This window comes from Hemicordylus capensis, chromosome 2 (assembly GCF_027244095.1).
Source record: "Hemicordylus capensis ecotype Gifberg chromosome 2, rHemCap1.1.pri, whole genome shotgun sequence".
NCBI classification, from domain to species: domain Eukaryota; kingdom Metazoa; phylum Chordata; class Lepidosauria; order Squamata; family Cordylidae; genus Hemicordylus; species Hemicordylus capensis.
The window spans coordinates 233,488,474-233,511,946 of record NC_069658.1 but is presented as its reverse complement, the minus strand read 5'-3'; the positions used below and the strand labels follow the sequence as shown (position 1 = coordinate 233,511,946).

The 23,473-nt window shown below is 44.6% G+C and overlaps 1 protein-coding gene across 1 annotated transcript in view; it reads right to left on the bottom strand.

The window, feature by feature from the left end:
• LOC128343841 (uncharacterized) overlaps nt 1-18,929 on the bottom strand; it is a 38,523-nt gene extending 19,594 nt beyond the window's left edge. Inside the window, exons 1-5 of the mRNA XM_053293276.1 lie at nt 18,848-18,929; nt 10,637-10,912; nt 9,069-9,344; nt 5,427-5,702; nt 534-833 (exon numbers count right to left, since the gene is read on the bottom strand). Of these exons, the coding sequence (XP_053149251.1) occupies nt 534-833; nt 5,427-5,702; nt 9,069-9,344; nt 10,637-10,912; nt 18,848-18,929 (1,210 nt within the window). The remainder of the gene's footprint in view (nt 1-533; nt 834-5,426; nt 5,703-9,068; nt 9,345-10,636; nt 10,913-18,847) is intronic.
• Nucleotides 18,930-23,473: the final 4,544 nt, after the last annotated feature.

The following is a 23,473-nucleotide window of genomic DNA, read 5'->3' as shown; positions in this document are numbered from 1 at the left end:
GAGCTAAACGTAATTAAACCCATTCAAACAATCCAGGTGGTGGTAGGAGATGATGTGATGGAAGGAATCCAGGTGATGACTGGCCACGAGTGGGTGACCTCTGGAAAAGGAGTGACAATGAGAGTAAAGGGTGGTGGGTGGGTGTTAATTGCAGGAAGAAATGAGCCTGGTTTCAATGGGGTGCATAGGACTGGAAGCTCCAGAAAGGGGGTGGGTCCAGATTCTGCAGCAATACAGGATGAAGGGACAGAAGGACAGTCCAAGGGAGGAGAAGGGAAGTGGTGCTTAGTATAGGATTAGAGAACTACAGACAGGGACCGTGACAAACCCTTGGAACCAGCCACCCCACCGAGGAAAAACAGCTTTGTGTATAGGGTGCTTCCTCTTCTAGAAGACTCCAGCCCCCAAACTCCACCATCTACCCCCAACATGGCCCAAGAGGCATTCCTGAAGGAGCCCTCAATCTGCAGCCGAAACGCCCAGTAAGAACCACCTCCAAGAATCTGCCACCCCCACCTCAAAGCCCTCCTTACCCTGAAGGCTCCTACCAGACTCTTCTGAGAGACTCAGGTCCAGAGGTTCCAGCAGGCTGGGATGTTCCACATGGCACTGGTAGCAGTCTCTGTGCTCTGGGTCAATCTCAATAATGATCCAGGCGTGGTAGGTTCCATCCGAGTTGGGGGCGGGTTCCACACTGGAAGTCTGTTCAAAGATCTCCCCATCCTTCTTCCAGGTGATATCAATCTCTTTGGGGTAGAAACCAAAGGCCTGGCAGATGAAGGTTTCCCGGTCATCAGAATCTGCCTTGTGTGCCACTTTCACCACTGGGGTCTCTGGGGAAAATGGCTACATTACTGACAATACAGATAACAGCACCTCTCCAGTAGATGGATAGGTGGATGTTGTACCTTAAGAGCAAGAAGGGAACTCCTATGTTCATCCAGTCCCACTCCTGAGATAGGTTATCTCTTATCTGCAGTATCTCTAATAGTAACAAAAAGAATTATTCCCTGGCATTTTTCACCATATTTTAATTCAGAAAATCCTCAAAGACAATAACTAGTAGTTCTGCAAGTTAGCCAACAATTTACTTATGAGCTTTTGGGACATCACTATGTAGCCAGGGCTCATAAGAAAGTAAGAACAGTCCTGCTGGATCAGGTCCAAGGCCTATCTAGTCTGATATCCTGTTTCACTCAGTGGCCCACCAGATGCCTCTGAAAAGCCCACAGGCAGGCCCTCTCTCCTGTTGTTGTCCCCCTGCAACTAGTATTTAGAGGCATCTTACCTCTGAGCCTGGAGGTGGCCCATAGCCACCATATAAGCTTTCAATATGATGTACCATGGCTTCCTACACTATCAAGCATAGTATCCTCAGCTGTCTGTTGGGGTTGGGGTTGGAAGCTACCATGCTTTGGTGGTCCCATTCCTTTGGATAGATATCAAAGGTGGTGATAGATAGCTAGGTAAGTAGACAGACAGACAGATATCCTTCCGAAAATGGAAGTCCTGCCCAAATGAAGAGAACAGGAAGGAACATAAACTCTGGCAAAAGAAATGCAAGGAGACAATAAGGGATGCAAAGGAAGTGTTTGAGGAGCATTAGCATATAGCTAGAAGTGTCAAGGGGAATAATAAAAACTTCTTTAAATATATCAGAAGTAGAAAACCTGCCAGGGAGGTGGTTCGCCCCTTAGATGTGAGAGGGATTATTAAGGAGGATAACGAGATTGCAGAGAAGCTGAATGAGTTCTTTGCATCTGTCTTAACAAACCGTCAGGGCCAGATGGCATCCACCCTAGAGTTCTGAAGGAACTCAAGTGTGAAATTGCCGATCCCCTACCAAAAATATATAACTTGTCCCTACAATCAGGCTCTGTACCCAAGGACTGGAAAGTAGCTAATGTAACTCTGATTTTCAAAAAGGAATCCAGGGGGATCCGGGAAATTTCAGGCTGGTCAGCCTAATGTTGGTGCTGGGTAAATTGATGGAAAGCATACTTAAGGACAAAATTGTTAAGCATATGGAAGAAAAGGCCTTGCTGAAGGAGAACCAGCATGGGAAAGTCTTGGCTCACTAACCTTTTGGAGTTCTTTGAGAGTGTCAACAGGCATGTGGATAAAGGTGATCTGGTTGACATAGTATACTTGGACTTCCAGAAAGCTTTTGATAAAGTTCCCCCCAACAAAGGCTCTTGAATAAACGTAGCAGTCATGGAATAAGGGGACAGTTTCGTGTGTGGATCAATAACTGGTTGAAGGACAGGAGTAGGAATAAATGGACAGTTTTCACAATGGAGGTAGGTAAGAAGTGGGGTCCCCCAGGGATCGGTACTAGGACCAGTGCTCTTTAACTTGTTCATAAACAATTCAGAAGTTGGGGTGACCAGCGAAGTGGAAAAATTTGAGGATGACACTAAACTATTTAGGGTAGTGAAATCCACAACGGATTGTGAGGAGCTCCAAAAAGAGCTCTCCAAACTGGGGGAGTGGGTGACAAAATGGCTCTCCAAACTGGGGGAGTGGGCGACAAAATGGCAAATGTGGTTCAGTGTAAGCAAGTGTAAAGTGATGCACATTGGGGCAAAAAACACCAACTTCACATATACGCTGATGGGATCTGAGCTGTTGGTGACAGACCGAGGAGCGAGATCTTGAAGTCATGGTGGACAGCTCATTGAAAGTGTCATCTCAGTATGCACAAGCTGTGAAAAAGGCTAATTCCATGCTAGGAAGCACTGATTTCTTTTACTAACAGTTTAAATTCTGCGTGAATAAACATCTTTGAACCTGCGGTGGTGTTGTGGAAGGATTTATAACTTTGACTTGGAAAAGACTCCCTAACTCTGTGATCATTTTGTTTAAGTAGACTTTAAGGAAAAATCTTAAAAGAACATTAATTCCAAAGGATTATAATTTATTTTATAGTGTGTTTTTAAAAGACTTTTCTACTGCTGTCTCTTAACTGGAACTATTTTTTTTCTTTTTCGTGGTCATCTTCGGTGAATGTAAAGCTTCAAATTCCCAATTGGAACTAATTCTTTGTTTACTCTTCTTTATTTACATGCCACGTCTTCTCTCTTCCTGGAGCTGCAGTGGACAGTGATCTCAGTGGCTGCCACAAGGGAGGACCAGATTACCACTCATTTTCTGGAGTATTGAAAACTCTTTAAAGAGAGATTCTATTTGGCTTCTGGATATTTGTGGGTTATAAAAAACTGTTGAGTCTCAATTTTTATTTTATTTTTATTTTTTGTATTCTGGATATTACTGTATACTGAATGTTTCTATACTTGACACTTAGAGAGCTTTAATAGAACACAACATAACATAAGAGTTTTTAAGTCCTATAGTTAATTTCATTTCAGTGGTTGACTATTAAAATAGGGTATCTTTAATGGAATTTATGCCTAAACATAAGTTTAAAAAAATCTTTTTCCTGACTTACTCTTCTCTTTTTATTAGCTGTTATTGGGGTAAGCTGTAATAACATTGCAATAACTTTTGACACTTTTTACATGACTATATTTGCAAGATAACAATTTAGACCCATGATATAGAGTTTGGATTTTGTATTCCCAAAGGAAATAATAACTTTTAATTAGAAGTGATTTAAATTAGCAAAATCATTTTGATACAGCGACAAGTATAATTCATTTAAGTACATTGTTCAACTTTTGAGTCCCAAAGAAGTCAATAGCTTTTTAACCTTAAAAGGCTTAAATTAGGGACATTAGTTTGATAAATTCACTCAGATAAAACCCAAGAGAACAATGGCCAAGACAAGAGGAATGAACTCTTTAACTAACACAGCTGCAGTGGTGAGTCTCAACTTGCAAGAACAGATGTCTCTTTTCGTTAAATTTCAAGAAATTGTAACAGCCAAATTGAGAGCAGTTTTTAATCAAATTGAAAAGAGAATGGATCTTCTGCAAGCAACATTTATACCAGGATATCACGTTATTGAAAGGAAACCTATGGAACACGATCAACTGACACAAAGAATTTCTTAAATTCAGATGTCATTGGACATGACAGTATGAGAATTTGACGTGCGATCCAACTTGAAATTCTGTGATTCAAAGGACTTCTTAGACATTCAAGAATCCCATAGCATAATCTATGGTTATACCAGAAATAAGGATCTTTCAGGAGACACTAAGACAAAACTTCAAAATGGAATGACCAAACAAGCAAGTTTTTCTTTCCAAAGAACCCCTCTTTGGGAAGGTGGAAAGCGGATTGAAGGGCTACCAGATCTTTTGGATTTGAAGCAAAACCAAAAGTCAAAATCTGCAATAATTATTTTCCAGGCAAGGAGAATCAAATACAGATGGGCAATTCCTTTCTGGCTGGAAGTTCTTCTGGAAGCGTGTAGGCACATAAATTTTCCGACATGGAAGGTTTCCTGGAATTTTTAACCATAACTAGATTCTCTGCTAAACTCTTGGATAAGGATCAATCAGAAGAATGAATTGAGGAGGAAGAATTAGATGTTATCTCTTTTTCATATAAGATACTGCCAAAATAAGATTACGGGAATAATGTAGGACTACAGCAGCAGATTCCTCACTAGTATCAGTTAAATCCTTGAATGAGGATTAAACACGAGAATGAACCAAAGAGGAAGAATTCAATATTATTTCTTTTTAATACAAGATATTGCTGAAATAAAATTACGGGAATAATTATGGCTATATTTGATGGCCCGGGAATCTTTAATACCTCTTTTTTTTAAAATAGAGTAGTAATCTATGTCTAAAGTTCTGTTTTTATTAATGATGCTTATTATTTAGGTTTATAGGCTGATCCAAATATAAAAGGTCAATCTTTCTTAGCTAGAATTTTTAATCGTAACAGATCCCCTGCCAGTATTAAGCAAACCCTTGGATGAGAATCAGTTAGAAGAATTAACTGGAGAGGAAGAACCAGATGTTATCTCTTTTCTATACAAGATACTGCTAAAATAAAATTATGGAACTAAATAAGTAGGGCTACAGCAATACCAGATTCTTCTGTGCTGCCCCAGCTGGAGATAAAACTCCATCTCATGAACTTTGTTACATGATGGTAGTTTTTGTTGAACGTTAGGAGAAACATTATAAAGATAAGAGTCCAACAATGGGACACATAATGGGGGTTGGGGGGCTCTTCTTCAAGCAGAAGCTGGACTGTCGTGTGTTGGGGGGGTGCTCTAGCCCTCAATTCCCTGCATGAAGCAGAGGTGTGGACCACACAGCCCCCCAAACACCCTCCAACTCTGTTATCTTAGGACTCTGTGATTCTGTGGTCCACTCCTTGTCTTCCACCAGTTCTGTCCTGTGCAAAGTGACTCTTCACCTAGGATTAATGGGGGGGAGAGGTAGCAGAATATGAAAGAATCACAGAACAACACCCCAAAGCTCCAACCCTGTTTCCATCCTCACCTTTCCTCAGCAGGGACTCTCTCCCATATTCTACATATTTCTGCAGCCAGGTAATGCAGGCCCCTTCCAAGTATGCCTTCTTGTCCTGATTTGTTTTCAGATCAGCATCCCACCTCTTTTTGATATTTTCGGCCACTTCATCGGCTGCCATCCAGATGAGGTTCTCCTTATCGAACATGATGAAGTCCTTCCCATCATATCCATACCTTTCATATCCCCATTTCTTCTCATCTTTGCTCAACTCACAGCCCCCAGTCAACTGCCAGGTGTGAAACCCTGCAAGAGACATACATGACCAGAAGCATCAGAGCAAGGTCAGACAATCCCTCCCAGCGCCCCGCAGTCCCCTGAAGGGTGAGTTCACTGGACTTCCCTTCATTCCTACTGTGGTTGATGATATCCTTAGGGAGAATGCTGAACTCCACCCTCTCCCAATCTCTACCAAGAAAAGCCTGACAGTGAGAAAAAAATCTCTGCACTGGAAAGGGATTGAGACTGACTTCATCCATGGGGTTTACTGCAGATCCAGAATGAAAAGGGGTTTATTCTGCCCCCTCACAGCACTGCTTTCAAAAGGGAGAAGGTGGCTGTTTTTCATTCTCTTTCAAGAGTTTCTGTTCTGTCCTCCTCCATACACACCCCAATGACCAGTTCCCCACCAGGAGAAAAGTCAGAGAGGGACTTAAAAAAAAAAAAGTTCACCGTTGCCCAGGATGAAAAGGTCCAGGGCCAGATGGGTTTTACTCCATTTCCCCCTGCCCCACACTGTGATCAACAATATCCCAGCTCCCCCACCCTCTGAGTGCTGCTCTTAACCCTTCCAGAAGCTTAAAAGAGACACTCTACCTCTCCCCAACCATCATTGGCATTAAAATAATTTATTACATATTAACATCATGATTATTTCTTTCACTTTGTTACCCTCAAAATGTGTAATCTACCTTGCTTCTTCTTTGTTTTTAGATTTTGAGCCTCTTAGGGAAAGCAATTTTTTTCCCCCATTTGCCGTGTAAAGTGCTTAAGGATTATTATTTTTAACTGAAAAGTGGAATATCAATGTTCATCATCATCATCATCTATTTATTTTTATTTTTTACATTTTATATCCCTCTCTTCCTCCATGGAGCCCAGAGCAGTGTACTACATACTTAAGTTTTTCCTCACAACAACCCCGTGAAGTAGGTTAGGCTGAGAGAGAAGTGACTGGCCCAGAGTCACCCAGCAAGTCTCATGGCTGAATGGGGATTTGAACTTGGGTCTCCCCAGTCCGAGTCCAGTACTCTAACCACTACACCATGCTGGCTCGTGGATCACCAACACCACATAATATGACATTAGTGGCTATTTTTAAAAATAAAAGGTTAATCTGAATGAATCCGATGGAGCGGAGAGCTGGTCTTGTGGTAGCAAGCATGACTTGTCCCCTTAGCTAAGCAGGATCTGCCCTGGTTGCATATGAATGGGAGACGAGAAGTGTGAGCACTGGAAGATATTCCCTTCAAGGGATAGAGCCACTCTGGGAAGAACATCTAGATTCCAAGTTCCTTCCCTGGCAAAATCGCTAAGATAGGACAAGATTTTTAGGAGAGGAGAGCTGGTCTTGTGGCAGCAAGCATGACTTGTCCCCATAGCTAAGCAGGGTCTGCCCTGGTTGCATATGAATGGGAGACTTGATGTGTGAGCACTGCAAGATATTCCCCTCAGGGGATGAAGCTGCTCTGGGAAGAGCAGAAGGTTTCAAGTTCCCTCCCTGGCTTCTCCAAGATAGGACTGAGAGAGATTCCTGCCTGCAACCTTGGAGAAGCCACTGCCAGTCTGTGAAGACAATACTGAGCTAGATAGACCAATGGTCTGACTCAGTATATGGCAGCTTCCTATATTCCTATGTTGACTTATTGGAATGAAATGATGTAACCATGCTCTGTCCTACTAATCACTGCATTCTAAGTGCTTACTTACCAACAGCTGGTTCAGTCCGAATTTGATCCAGCCAAGTCTGGTACTGGTTTTGGCCAAACCAGGCCTAGTCCAGTTTGGACCACCAGACCAGTTCAAATTGATTCACAGACCGGTTCGGGGCTCTGCTTGTAAAGGGAGATCCAGTGAGGATTCCCATTTACAAGTAAAGGGGATTCCCTTAGCCCAAAGGGGATTCCTACGGATGGGTGGGAGGGGGAACCTTAACAAGAACTGCAGCAGCGGCAGCAGTGATGGCATCTGGGCAGCGGTGGGAACAGCAGTAGTATGGCAGCACCTCCCCTCAAACCCTGCTGGCCTTCTGAGGGGCAGCGCAAGATGGCTGCAGCCCAGGTCGGGCCTCCATGCATGTGCAGAGACCCAAACCAGGCTGAAACATGCCCCCCACCCCAGAAGGCTGGCAGGGGTTAAGGGCAGCCACTGACACTATCCTGCCACCACTGCCGCCATCCCCTCTACTGCCACAGCACTTGGTAGGGTCCCTTCTTGCTCCCCCCACTCTTAGGAATCCCCTTTAGGCTTAGGGAATCCCCTTTACTAGTAAAGGGGAATCCTCACTGGAGTCCCCTAATACAAGAGTGCGGAACCATTTTGGACCAGTTCTGTTTGAAATGGTTCGAACTCAGCTGGTCCAGTTCCAGTTAGGTCAGAACAAACCAGCACCCCCTTTTTGTGGACTGGATGGTGTGTTTCAAACTTGGACCAGTCAAATCAGCCTGGTTCAATTCAAACTGTGGTTTGAATTGAACCAGTTCACACACCCCTACATAATCCTCTGTTAATAATAACAATAATTTGAATGTTTTTAACATAGTATTAAAATGTGGGGTAAATGAGCTATTAAAATGTGGTAATTCATAGGATCTAGCATGGGTTTTCAACAACAAAACATCCAGATCAACTATATCTTCTCTTCTGATAGATCTACTAGCTTAGTAGATCATAGGAATTCCCTGGACGTAGTATATCTTGATGTCAGCAAAGCATTTGATAGAGTCTCTCATGATAGTCTTGTTTTCATGTTCATATCATGTGAGCTAGATGATGCTCCCCTTAAGTGGATTCAAAGGTTGTTGAGCAATGGCACAATGTCCATCTGTATGGATGCTTTGAGTAAAGTACCATAGAGCTATGTCTTGAACCCTGTGCTGCTGAACAGATCTATAAATTATTTAGATGAGGGTATAAAGGGATACTTATCAAAGCAGCAGATGACACAAGGCTGGGGTGTTAGCTATCACTCTAGAAGACAGGATCTGGATTCAAACCAATCTAGACAAGTTCATCTTCTTGGGCCAAAGCCAAGAAGATGAAGTTCATCAGAGGCAAATAATGTGTTGGAAGGTGGTAACATTTGAAGGTGACAGATATTCCCCCCCTGCAGATTTTCCATTTTCCTCTGATGCCTCCTCCTGAGGAACTTCCATCCTGTGGGGAGGTATTCTTTGGCCCCAAGTAGCATTAAGGGATTAATCAAGCCCCTGCACTTGGTCATTGGGGTGAAGGGGAGGCATCTGAAGCCCACTCAAGTCCCCCCCAATATCCAAAAAAATATGAGAGGGTGGATGAAAGACCCATTACCTTCTCTCCCAGAAGAAGCCCCCTCACATCGGGTGGTGAGGAGGACTACAGGTGGAAACCACTCCTTTTCCACCTTTCACTCACCCTCATTCCGGTTGCAATAATTCTGTATTTCCACCAGGCTCATTCTGAACCTTTCCTCCCAGTTATGTATGGCATAGGACCATATGCCCCGGTACCGGGGATTCTTCTTCTCCAGCTTCTCCATCCACTGTGCTCGGGGCAGGGCCTTCTTGGTACTGCTGTCATAATATATGAAGGGCTGGTCATCCACAAACTGCATAGCCATGAACTCAGGCAGCCCCTGTCTGGGTTCTGAGACCCCCATGAACAAAAAACGCATAGAATGTGAGTCGGAGCCTGCAAGAAAAGAAAAAAAGAGGGGCAGAGTTAGGGGACCTGAAAATGAGATCACCCCCCAAAGACCCATCCATCACAAATCCTGCCATTCTGTTCCTTCCCCAGTTAGTAAGTCTTAGTGAATGCTTTGATTGTCTATGAGTATAGGACAGGAGAGTAAAGCAGGAGATGAACTACTTTCTCCAATCAGAAAGTGGGCACAAGAAAGAAGTAGAAGGTTCCACAAAAAGAGCAGATAAAAGTCACATGTATAGAGTACATAGAAATCCCCCAAATCCACCATCAGTTCACATCATGCAAGCATCTCCACGGACTGCAAAACTCATGGCTTCTTCATCCTGTGGCTCCTTCGAGGTTCAAAGAATAGATGTGATGCATGGATTTCTAGTTTTTACAGCTATCCATGCCCATCTGAGCCAACATGCTCCATGGCCAGGCCTTCTGTTCTCCCCTGTCCAAACACCAGCACATCACAGACCACATCATGTCCATTGAATGCACCATAACATCATTACCCCAGTGTTTCATGATGCCCCTTTGGCACAAAACCATGGATCAAGGGAAATGATGCTCATGGATCCTCATGACTTTCATCTCAAATTCACCATCAAATCAAAGTTCACACCTACATCTGTGGACTGCACCACATACAGACCAGATTCAACCATTAGTAATGCCACCATGATGTAAATCTTGATTCCAAGGAATAGATCCCCCAAATCCCCCAGATACTCTGTCAATATAGCTTGCACCCTTCTCAAGGACCATACTGTAATGAATTTGGAGAGTAAAGAGTGTGTGGGGGGAGGTAATGGCAGGGCCTGGTTAGACTGGGATCATAGGATTGGGAGCTCCAGAAAGGGGGATCCAAATTCTGCAGCAAGACAGGATCATGGGGCAGATAGAAAGCCAAAAGGAGATGAAGGGAGGAAGTGCTGAGTCTGAGATGAGAAAGATACAGGTGGGGGACATGACATACCCTTTGCACCACCCACCTTGCAGTGGAAAAGCAGCTTTGGATATAGGATATTCCCTCTTCCAGTAGATTCCAAATGACAAACTCCAGCAAACAATAGGAGGGGGGAGTTAAAAGGAATGCAGAAATGGGTCTGGTTGGGAGGAGATGTAGAGGAACAAGAGCTCCAGAAAGGGGTGCTCCGGATATGACCACAGGGACATTCCTGAAGGAGCCCTCCATCCACAGCCCAAATGCCCAGGCAAAAGCCAACTCTGGAATCAGCCATCTCTACTGTAAATAATCAATCCTCCCTCTCTCCCCTGCAGTCTCTCACCAGACCATTTCCAGGGAATCAGAAGAGGTTTTTTCAGTGTTGGTGTATGTTCCACAGAGCACCAGTAGTGACTCTTCTCCGTGGAATTAATCTGGATGCTGATCCAAGTGTGGAAGGTCCCATCTGAGTTGGGGACAACATCTCCATGGAAGGTCTTCTCTTCATTTTTCCTCCAGGTGATGGTGATCTCCTTGGGGTAGAAGCCATAGACCTTGCAGAAGAGGGTGTCTCGGCCATCAGACATTGCCTGGTGCGTTACATTCACCACTGGGATATCTGGAAAATGGGAAGTTTACTGGCATTGTAGATAACAGCACCTTTCGATTACTGGCAGGGTGAATGCTGTACCTTAAGAGCAGGAAGAGAACTTATCTGTTCATCCAATCTTACTCCTTAGAAATGAAATCTTAAATCTGCTGAATTCTCAAGAGCAGAAAATCCCCAAGGAAGATTATATGTATCATATGTGTGTGTTATATGTATGGATTGGCTATTATTTGTTACTTGTAGTATCAATACAGATCCATGTTCATGTCTGATTGATTGATTGATTACATTTCTATATCACCCTATCCATCCAAAAGCTCTGGGCAGTGTGCAACAACCAAAAACAAAAACAAACAGACATTTGAAACAATCAGCTTAAAACAATATAAAAATAGATTTAAAACCAGTTTAAACCCAGTTTTAAAATATTTAAGAACAATTTTAAAACCTGAGAAGGCCAGGCCAAACAAATAAGTTCTCAGGGCTCTCTTACAAGCCAACAATGAGCCCAAACTATGAATTTCTGCCAGGAGTACATTCCACAGCCCAGGAGCAGCTGCAGAGAAAGTTCCAAATTGCCACCAGATGTACCAAGTCACCACCAGATGTACCGGTGCCAACCAGAGATGGACCTCTACAGATGACCTCAATGTGTGGTGAGAATCATACAGAAGAAGGCACTCTCTAAGGTAACCCAGACCTAAGCCATTCAGGGCTTTAAAGGTAATAACCTTTAAGCACTTTCCCAGACTTTTGCCTTATAGCTTTTACTGTTTCAGCGTATCTTTTTAAGTTTTTAGAACAATTGCTTATTGTTGTATGTAAACTGCTTGGGAACTTTTGTTGAAAAGCAGTATATAAATATTTGTTGTATTTGTACAGTCGTCTCTCGGCAACCAAGGGCTTGCAATTGGGTTTCCCAATCGCAAATTTGAGTATCTATGACTGGGAAATTGTGACCACCTTTGCCAAGCATGACCCGAGTATCTGCGGTTTGGTGAGGCTTTTATTTTTATTTGGGCGGGGGGATTTCAAGGGTCAGGAGGTCATTGTGCTGGAATAGGACCAGGAAGACCCAAGTTCAAATCCCCATTCAACCATGATACTTGCTGGGTGACTCTGAGCCAGTCACTTCTCTCTCAGCCTAACCTACTTCACAGGGTTGTTGTGAGGAGAAATTTAAGTATGTAGCGCACCACGCTCTGGGCTCCTTGGAGGAAGAGTAGAATATAAATATATAATAATTATTAATAATAATTATTATTACCCCCATAAATAAGAAGAAGAAGAAGAAGAAGAAAGAAAAACAAGTTAAAATAATCGACATAGCAATACCAGGGGATAGCAGAATAGAAGAAAAAGAAATAGAAAAAATCACAAAATACAAAGATCTACAAATTGAAATTGAAAGGCTGTGGCAAAAAAAGACCAAAATAATCCCAGTGGTAATTGGCGCCCTGGGTGCAGTTCCAAAAGACCTTGAAGAGCACCTCAACACCATAGGGGCCACAGAAATCACCATCAGCCAATTACAAAAAGCAGCTTTACTGGGAACAGCCTATATTCTGCGACGATATCTATAACAATTGACAATAAAATTCTGGCATCCCAGGTCCTTGGGAAGGACTTGATGTCTGGATAAAACAAACCAGTCAATAACACCTGTCTGACTGTGTAAACAACAACAACAACAATAATAATATAATATAATCATCATCATCATCATCATCATCATCATCATCATCATCATCATTCATTCATTCATTTATTTATTTCCGGGGGTCAGGGAGCAATATATAGGGGGGAGGGGTTGAGGGCAATTTGGGGGTGGGGGTTCAGGGTGATTTTATAATGTTATAGTTTTATAGTTTTTATGTCTTCTGACTTTCTATTTACTGTTTCCAGTTTCTTGGCATAGAAGAAATTTCTTGCTACTAATGTTCTAGCCATTAATATAGTTGTAATGTTATTTTGCCTTACGCTGGCCAAAGACTGAAATAAAGATTTTGATTGAAATTTGGAGAGATGGTTAAGAAAAAAGCCTCCTCTTTTTACACCAGAATATGCTCAAAGGAAGGTTGATTTAAAAACAAAACAAAAAACAAAAAAAGCCAAGGAAATCCTGAATAACAGACTTCCCCATGACCTGCAGATGCCAAATTTTGCATGGACAATCCTGCCCCTTAAATTAACTGAATGCACTACATTTTACACCAGAATATGCTCAGGGGGAGGCTGGTTTTCTATTTTTAAAAAGAAATTCTGAACTTTCCTATGGCCTGCAGAAACATGGCTGCAGCGGCTCATCAGGGGCTGGACTGCAGAGCTCTGTGAGCCGGCAGTTTGATTCCCCAGTATTAAGGGGTATGGTGGCCCTCTTCAAATACCTGGAGGGCTGTCACACCGGTGAGAGCAAAGACTTGTTCTCTGTTGCCCAAGAAGAACGGACTAGATCTCACGATCTTTAGCTGAACACTAGGAGAAATGCGGTAAAGGACAGCTGGTCTTGTGGCAGCAAGCATGACTAGTCCCATTTGCTGAGCAGGCTCCACCCTGGTTGCATTTGAATGGGACACCACATATGAGCCCTGTGAGATATTCCCCTCAGGGGATGGAGCTGCTCTGGGAAGAGCAGAAGGTTCCAAGTTCCCTCCCTGGCATCTCCAAAATAGGGCTGAGAGAGATTCCTGCCTGCAACCTTTGAGAAGCCGCTGCCAGCCTGTGTAGACAGTACTGAGCTAGATAGACCAATGGTCTGACTCAGTATATGGCAGTTTCCTATGTCCCTAAAGGTAAGAGCAGTTCTACAATGGAACAAAATGCCTAAGGGGATGGTGTGCTCTCTTTCATTGATCTTCAGCAGAGACTGGATTGTCATTTGTTGAGGGTGCTCTGGCTTTCCTGCCTGGAACAGGGGGGTTGAACTAGATGGCCTCCAAGGCCCCAGATATTATGGACTTCCTGAGAAATCAACCAGTGTTCAGCTGAAGTAAAGCATCACTTCATTGCCAGCCGGGTTTTCAAAATTTCCTCCCAAGCATGCAAACCGGTCACAGCCTTGGAGGCCCGAACTGGCAGAGAGCGATGGTTCCTATAGAGATCAGAGTCATGGTAAATACATTCTTGGCATTGATGAAGGCTGGCAGATATTTTGTTAGGTGAGAATATCTGTGGCTTGACTAAGAAAACTGTTCACACAGATCTCCCAACATAATCTCTTGGGTAAGACTGGGAAACTGAGCGAAGAGCAAAGGGCAGATGCTTGCTATGAATCGGCTGAGAGAGACAACACCTCTTCTTCTGGATAATCCTAAATCATATAGACTGAAAGTTGCAGACAGTCACATAGGCTTGTGGCTAAGCTGCACAGCAATAACACTGTTTCCTACTTTGCAAGCATTCAAAACCTGGGATGCCCTCATGGCAGAACATTTTCTAACTCTGCAACTCCAGGAGTCTCTGATTCTATGGTACAATCCCAGACTTTCACCAACTCTATAAGGCTGGTAAGGTAAAGTGTGCTGTTGAGTCTATTTCAACTCATGGTCCCCTCAGAGCCCTATGGTTTTCTTTGGTACAATACAGGAGGGGTTTACCATTGCCTCCTCCCACGCAGTATGAGATGATGCCTTTCAGTATCTTCCTATAGTACTGCTGCCCGATCAGGGGCGTAACTATAATAGAGCAAGGGGAGACAGTTGTCTGGGGGCCCACTGCCTTGCGGGGGGGGCAGAGGCAAGTCACATGACTGACTCCCCCAGCCGCACACCCACCCGGGCTTCCTTCAGTTGCATTCATCCTCTGAAATTCATCTGAGTGTTAAGACCCGGAGCTATCAGAACAGCATGTCTTTCTCTAGTACCATTAAATGACTTTCATCGTCCACAATTTACAAAACCTTGAAAAAAATAATTTAGGATGATGTTCTATTGTGGAACATAGGTGTTATATAGGGATGTGCATAAAACCGGTTCTCCCGGTTCGGTTCGGATCCGAACCGGGTCCGAACCGGACCAGGGTGGTTCGGTTTTGGTTTTGCCGAACCGAACTGGTTCGGATCTCAAAAAATAGCTGGTTTGAAAGGGGACCTTGTGTTCTACCTGCCACCCAAATTTCAAGTCGATTGGACCTTCCTCTGATTTTTGGCGATTTTTTAAAGTTTTAGTGACTTTGGGGCAGTTCGGGGGCATAGCATGGGATCTGGGCAAAAGGAGTGGGGTGGGGTGGTAGTGCCTAATGGGTGCAGGCTACCACCCCAATTTCAGGGGGATTGGGCAAAGGGCTGATTTTTGGTAAATTTCTGAAAATTTCATGCCTTTGGGGCAGATTGGGGCATATTGGGGCAGAAAGTGGGGGCTGGGGCAGAATAGTGGGGTGTGGTGGTAGTGCCTAATGGGTGGAGGCTACCACCCCAATTTCAGGGGGTTTGGACAAAGGGGTGATTTTTTGAGAATTTTTGAAGTTTTAGTGACTTTGGGGCAGTTTGGGGGCAGAAAGTGGATCTGCCCCAAAATAGTGGGGTGGGGTGGTAGTGCCTAATGGGTGGAGGCTACCACCCCAATTTCAGGGGGATTGGGCAGAGGGCTGATTTTTTGAGAATTTTTGAAGTTTGGGTGTCTTTGGGGCAGATTGGGGGCAGAAAGTGGATCTGCCCCAAAGGAGTGGGGTGGGCTGGTAGATAGTGCCTAATGGGTGGAGGCTACCACCCATCCCCAGTTTAAGAGTGATTGGGCAGAGGGGTGAATTATGGTGAATAGAAAAGGTGTGAATTCTCATTCTATCATAGCAAATGAGATATTTTTCAATTAAACAACTCTCATGACCCCACTTTCACTTTTTCACACTTTCCTTTACTATGAATAATATGAGGAAGTAATCAATTTAGCACACTTCACCTTATGAAGACAAACCTCATACAAATAAATTCACCATAATTCACCCCTCTGCCCAATCACTCTTAAATTGGGGATGGGTGGTAGCCTCCACCCATTAGGCACTATCTACCAGCCCACCCCACTCCTTTGGGGCAGATCCACTTTCTGCCCCCAATCTGCCCCAAAGACACCCAAACTTCAAAAATTCTCAAAAAATCAGCCCTCTGCCCAATCCCCCTGAAATTGGGGTGGTAGCCTCCACCCATTAGGCACTATCTACCAGCCCACCCCACTCCTTTGGGGCAGATCCACTTTCTGCCCCCAATCTGCCCCAAAGACACCCAAACTTCAAAAATTCTCAAAAAATCAGCCCTCTGCCCAATCCCCCTGAAATTGGGGTGGTAGCCTCCACCCATTAGGCACTACCACCCCACCCCACTATTTTGGGGCAGATCCACTTTCTGCCCCCAAACTGCCCCAAAGTCACTAAAACTTCAAAAATTCTCAAAAAATCACCCCTTTGTCCAAACCCCCTGAAATTGGGGTGGTAGCCTCCACCCATTAGGCACTACCACCACACCCCACTATTCTGCCCCAGGCCCCACTTTCTGCCCCAATATGCCCCAATATGCCCCAAAGATATGAAATTTTCAGAAATTTACCAAAAATCAGCCCTTTGCCCAATCCCCCTGAAATTGGGGTGGTAGCCTACACCCATTAGGCACTACCACCCCACCCCACTCCTTTTGCCCAGATCCCATGCTATGCCCCCAAACTGCCCCAAAGTCACTAAAACTTTAAAAATTCACCAAAAATCAGCCCTTTGCCCAATCCCCCTGAAATTGGGGTGGTAGACTCTACCCATTGGGCACTACCACCACACCCCAAAATTTTGCCCCTGGGCCCCTTTTTACCCCCCCCAAATCGATTCGGATTTGGATTCAGATTAAATCCGAATCCGAACCAAATCAAGGGTGATGCGGGTGACCCAGATTCGGGCACAAAACAGAACAGGGGTGATTCAGTTCGGGTCCGAGCCAAATCACCCGAAATCCCAAATTGCACACCCCTACTAAGCACACACACAGAGAAGAAGCAGGAGGCGGAGTGTGGATTCTATGATAGCATATTAGAGTGGATTGATGGTGTCTCATTGAAAATCTCATTTGCTATCATAGAATCCACACTCAATACCTCAGAAACAAGAGAACCCTGTACCCATGGGGGTGCCCCTACCAGAGATCCCTGTACCCCATGGGTTAGAAACCCATGGGGGTGGTTGGCACCCTATGTGCACTACACCACCACTTGCTCTGGGCCACCCCAGCACCCCCATGTGCACTTATAGGGCTGCTGAAAGCTCCATTATAACTTATTATGAGGAAAAACCTTAAAGACGCGTAAACTTCAAAAATCACTTAAAAATCACCTCTTTGCCCAATTCCTTTCAAATAATTCTGATAGCTTCCTTGCCCACCCTAGGAACTACCACCCACCACACTGCACTCTACGACACCCCTTTCCCCCCGACGTGAAGCTATACATTTGCTGCAATCCTAATTATTCTCTATGAGGAATTCAAAAACACTTAACAATTCACCAATAATCAGAGGAGTGTCCAATTGCCTTGAGATTTTTTGGGTGGTAGGCACCCATTCCTGTCTACCACCCACCCTGCTTTTGTGCTCCTAGGTCCTCCACAACAGGGGATATGGACTGGTTCGGGTCCCATTATACTCAATGAGAAAAATAATTAAAAATATTTCAAATATTCATAAAAAATCATAGGGGTGTCTGATTGCTTCAGGGTTTGCATGGTTGTTGGCACCCATGAGTGCTCCACAATAAGAAATAATGGCCTGGTTCGGGTCCCATTATATCCTATGAGAGAAAAATAAAAATATTTTTCAAAAATTCATAAAAAATCGTACGAGTGTCTGATTGCTTTGGGGTTTGGGTGACAGGTACCCCTGGGTGCCAGCTACCATCTGACCAATTTTCAGCTTTCTGAACCGATCCGAACCGATCCGAACCGGTTCGAAACGAACCACCCCCAGTTCGATTCGGATTCGAACCGAACCAGGGGTGGTTCGGTTCGATCCGAACCTCCGAACCAGAACCGGTTCGGACCCGAACCGGTTCGGATCCGAACCGATTCGCACATCCCTAGTGTTATATCTGTCTGTCTGTCTGTCTGTCTAAATTTTACTATGCTTTTTGTTACCACTATTCAGCCTCATTTAAGATTTCTTTACTTCATGAGTTGAGCTTCAGTGCGGGGGGGGGATTTTAAAATCATGTCTCTGGGCCCACTCCAACCTTGCTACACCCCTGTGCCCGATATAGGTGTTTCCCATAGTCTGGAAAACATACCGGCAGGGATTAGAACCGGCAACCTTCTGCTTGTTTTTTCCCTGCCTCACCACCTAAGGTGGAGCAGCCACTTAATTGTTTGTTTGTTTGTTTGTTTCTATACTGTCCAAAATGTATGTCTCTGGGCAGTTTACAGTAAAACAGCATAAATTACAACAAATTAAACTGTTAAAACAATAAAATAATTTACAATTTAAGACCATGTTAAAAACCGTGAATCTGAATAAAAGCCTGGGAGAACAAACGTGTCTTAAGTGCCTTCTTAAAAGTTATCAGAGATGGGGAGGCTCTTATTTCAACACAGAGCACATTCCAAAGTCTCGGGGCAACAAAGGAGAAGGCCCTGAGTAGCCACTAGAGTTGCTGGTGCACTCAGACCTCCCCAGATGATCTCAACAGGTGGCAGGGCTCATAATGAAGCGGGGCTCATAATGAAAGGTATGAATTAAATACCCTTAAATATGTTAAATGGCTACTCATTTTAGGATTGATTGATTGATTGATTAAGTTCCGTCAAGCCGGTGTCGAATCTTAGTGACCACATAGATAGATTCTCTCCAGGATGATCTGTCTTCAACTTGGCCTTTAAGGTGTCTCAGTGGTGCATGCATTCATTTTAGGATTGGGGGGGCAGAATAAGAAAAACTTGCAGCCCTGCACCCACAGGCTCCCCACCCTGACCCTTTCCCATCCTCACCTTTCCTCGGCAGGGAGCCATTCCCATAGTCCACCAATGTCTGTAGCCGCTCAATGCAGGGCCCCTCCAGGTAGCGCTTCATGTTCGAGCTCATTGTCAGCAGAGATTTCCATTTCCCCTTCAGCTTTTCAGCCGCAGCATCGCCTACCGTCCAGGTGATGGTCTCTGTGTCAAAGCTGATAAAATCTCCCCCATCATAACCGGATCGCCAGTATCCCCGTTTCTTCCCATCGGCACTCAGTCCACAGCCAAGCATGCCCTGCCAGGTGTGAAGCCCTGCAAGAGACACCAAAGGAGGAACATTACAGCAGAGTCAAGATGTTCCCTTTCAAGAATCAGCAATGCCTGACCCTTCCTTGAAGTGTTATCTCTCGCTAGTCCTCTCATCTCTGGTATTTGACATCATCAGGGGGGGTGGGGACTCAGTTCTTCATCCTCCTCCAATCTCTAGCAGGAGAAACTTGACAATGAGGCAAGAATGTGTGCATTGGGTGTGTTTCAAGGAAAGGGATGGACACTGACCATCTTGTTCCCCCATGGGGCTTACTTACATTTCTGATCAGGGATCCGCAGCGCCTGACCATTCCCAAAGGGGTTACCTCTCACTAGGACTTTCATCTCCCCTGCTCTGCATTTTGACATTATCAGGGGGGACTGCTTTCTCCACCGTCCCTCAATCTCTAGCAAGAGAAACTTGATAATGAGGAGAGAATGTGTACATTGGGTGTATTTCAAGGAAAGGGATTTGACACGGACCACCTTATGGCAGCTTACTTCAGATCCAGAATGAAAAGGGGCACTCAAGTGATCTCTCTCACCACTTCACTGCACTGCTGTCTAAAAAGGGCTGACATTTTGCACCCCAGCTATAAGCTTTTGTTCTGCTTTCCTCCACCCCAGTCAGCATCACAAGTCTTGATGTGGTCAGTGCCTGGATGGGAGTAGTCATGTGCACGGACCAGTTCGGAGGCCATTCTAAAGGCCTCCAGACCGGTCCGGACCCGGGTGGTTTTGGTTCGGGTGGGGGGTTCCAAACGAGTTAATATCCAACCCCAGCACAGCATCCCTCCAGTGGCTGTTGCTAGGGTCTAACTTATGTTTCTTTTTAGACTGTGAGCCCTTTGGGGACAGGGGACCATCTCATTTATGTATTCTTTGTTTTTCATTGTAAACCGCTTTGAGAATTTTGGTTGAAGAGTGGTATATGAATGTTCGTCACAGTCGCCATCCTAGTAGTAGTAATTATGAATGGCTGAGTTTATACAAAAGGTTTAATAACTTTTATATAAGATATTTATTCATCATTGTTTATTAGCTTTATTTTCTGCTTTCTGAGCAGCTGCTTTAAGAGCAGCTTAAAGCATTAAACAATTAATAATCCTGGTTCACATATACATAGCGCATGCATATTGCACAAGTCGCATAAGTTGCACACATTCCAAAATGGTGCATATTGTGTTACATGAGAGGGTTAGGGTACTCCCATTATTTCCAATGGGCTTAGTTTTGTGCAACTTATGCTACTTGTGCAACTGCAGCTTTAGTAGGCTGACATAACTTTGCGCTGTATGTGAGCCCCTGTCCTCAAGGGGCTCACAATCTTTATTTTTTAAACCAAGAAATAAAATAACACATTTTTTAAAAAAATTCTCAAAGGGGAGAGTCCAGAAGGCAATTGTCCATACTGGTTCTTACTAACCACCAGATTATTTTGTAAATTGATATAGTGGTGATGATCTATGCATATTTAATATTTAATGCATATAATAAAACAATAAAACCAACACAAGATCTTACAAATCGAGCAAACACATTTCAGTGTCCAAACATAATTATCAATGCTCTATTTCAAGCAGAAACACTTGAGATTAAAAACAGTAACTGAATCTAAAGAACCACTCCAAGGACAGGTAAAGAGGAGGAGGAGATGAGTGGCTTTAAAAAAAAATCAATCAATCATTTTATTAACCAATAAATTTCATTTCTCTCTCATTTCCTCCTTAACATTAATAGATGGCTGTACAATATACATAACCTCTTACACTTCACTATATTCCCTTTTTGAAAAGTCACTCATCTCCTACTCCTCTTCTCCTGACCTTAGATTAGTTATTTAATTTCAGTTAATGCATTTAATCTCGAAGGTTTCCAGTTTCTTGAAACAGAGCATTGAAAATGATGTTTGATTGAAATGCATTTGCTTGATTTGTAAAATCTTTTGTTTGTTTTATTGTACCCATTAAAGAGGTACAAAAGTTACATTACTTTGTAAGTGCTCACAGTCAGTATGCTTAATATTCTGTTCTATGATGTTGCCTGATATTAACGTCAATCTGATAGGTCTGTAGTTTCCTGGCTCTTTCTTCCTCCTCCCGCCCCCCTGGTTCTTTTCTATAGATGTCACTGTCATATGGGATTTGATGGTGGATTTAAGGGAAATCTATATCAAAGTTATGAGCATCCATCAGGATTCATGATGTGAGGGGTTTTTTGGTGTGTGTTTTTTTAGAGGAATGTTTTTCTTGAGAGAGGAAGTTGTTCTAAGAGAGGGGAAGTCCATGTACAGATTAGGAAGATCCATGAAGATCCACGCATTGGATCCATGCTTGCAGCAGAGCCCCATGGTGGAGGAGCCAGGATGTCTCCAGTGCAGTTTGGGGAGATGAATGCAAAGAGTGATCTGATTATGCATTTGTGGAGTTTTGATGTATAAAACAAAAGGATACACGAGGAGCTCTTCATGTGCAATTTAGGCTTTCTCCCTTCAGGGCCTCCTAATTCTTCACCATGGCCCATATCTGTTTGGGGATTCCACTTCCCTGCTCCACTCCACTCTCCTCCCCGTGGTATCTTCTATGATTATAGACAATCCCTTCCAAAAGGAATCACAGAGGGCTTCCAAATTAAGGATTGCAGTGGAATGGCGGAATCCTTGATGGACTATCACTGGGGGCGCTCTCAGTTGCTCTCAGCTGTGAGCCCCCTAATCCCGCTCCTCCCTTTTCTCTTGTAGGCTCCTCCTCACATTCCTTGGGCCTTCTTTACAGCTGGCACTCTGAGCCCAAACAAGGGCTTCCAGAGTTCATGGCTGTGCAGTTTGTGGATGACCAGCCTATCACCTACTACGACAGCAGCACCAAGAAAGCATTGGCCCGAGCACAGTGGATGGGGAAGGTGGAAAAGGACAATACCCATTTCTGGGATTCAGAGTCTAAGACCATGCAGATTTGGGAGGAAAAGTTCAGAGCACATCTGGGAAGGCTGCTGAATGGCTACAACCAGAATGCAGGTGAGTGGAGAGTGGGAAGGGCACAGAGTTCACCATCCTCAGACACAGGGGATGGGGAGAGGCTTCTGGGAGGGAGGGAAAAGTTGAGGTCAGGGTTTTATCCACCCACTCATCTACTTTGGTTGTCATGGGGGAGTGGATTGGGGCACAGCTGCCTCCCTTTCACCCCAGTGATCAAGAGCAGGATCTTGAGTGATCATGAGGAGTGTGAAGGGATGGAATAAGAGCTCCCCACAAGGTGACAGTTCTTCAGGAGGAGGAATCAGCAGGGAACTAGAAATTCTGCAGGCTAAAATTATCTATCACCTTCAAATGTTACTCTGCCTTCCAAGGATGAAGGCAGAATCACTGCTAGCCCCCCCACCCCACCCCACTTTTTGGAAGGGGAAAGGGGAGCAGAACTGATAGCTACCTTCCCACCTTTGTATCATCTGCAGATTTGACAGGCATCCCCTCTATTCCTTCATCTAAATCATTTATAAGATGATCTAGAAGTCATTTGCAGCCTAGCCAGGGAAGGGGACAGGGTCGGCGGGGGAGTTCTCCTGCCGACCCCTTGAGTATGGGAAGGGAAGGGGCGGCAGGGGTCCTGGGGCTGCGGGGGTTATTTAAGCTGAGTCGGGGGACATTGAAGAGCCGGGCAGCAGGGACTGGGAGATACCCTGCCGCCCGATTGAGTATTAATTCAAAACAAAAGGAGGATTAGCAGTAGCAGCCGCGCGGAGTAGGGGGAATGAAGCGGGCGGCAGGGAGGTATGCCACCCACTTACTTCAAGAAATACGGCGGCATTCTTGAGGGGGTAAGTAAAGCCCCCCCCCCGAACTCGTTTGGAACCCCCCACCCCAGTGCCGGACCGCAACTCCACGGTTCCGTGCACACCCCTAGGTGGGAGACCCCTGCACCCATGACTCCCTTTGGAGCAGGGGCTGTAACTCAGTCATACTGCTTAGCATGCAGACGTTCCCAGGTTCAATCCCTGGCAGCATCTCCAGGTAGAGTTAGGAAAAACTGCAACTTTGGAGAAGCCGCTGCCAGCCTGGATAGGCAATACTAAGCTAAATGGACCAATGGTCTGACTTGATAGAAAGCAGCTTCCTATGTTTCTATCCCCACCACAATAACCTCCTCCCCCAAAGGAGAAAGTCAGCTTTACCAGGAAAAACCTCTTTACCCAGGATGAAAAGGGCAGACCTCACCTAAGAGCCCCTGGTGGTGCAGTGGTAAAACTGCCGCCCTGTAACCAGAAGGTTACAAGTTCGATCCTGACCAGGGGCTCAAGGTTGACTCAGCCTTCCATCCTTCCGAGGTCGGTAAAATGAGTACCCAGAATGTTGGG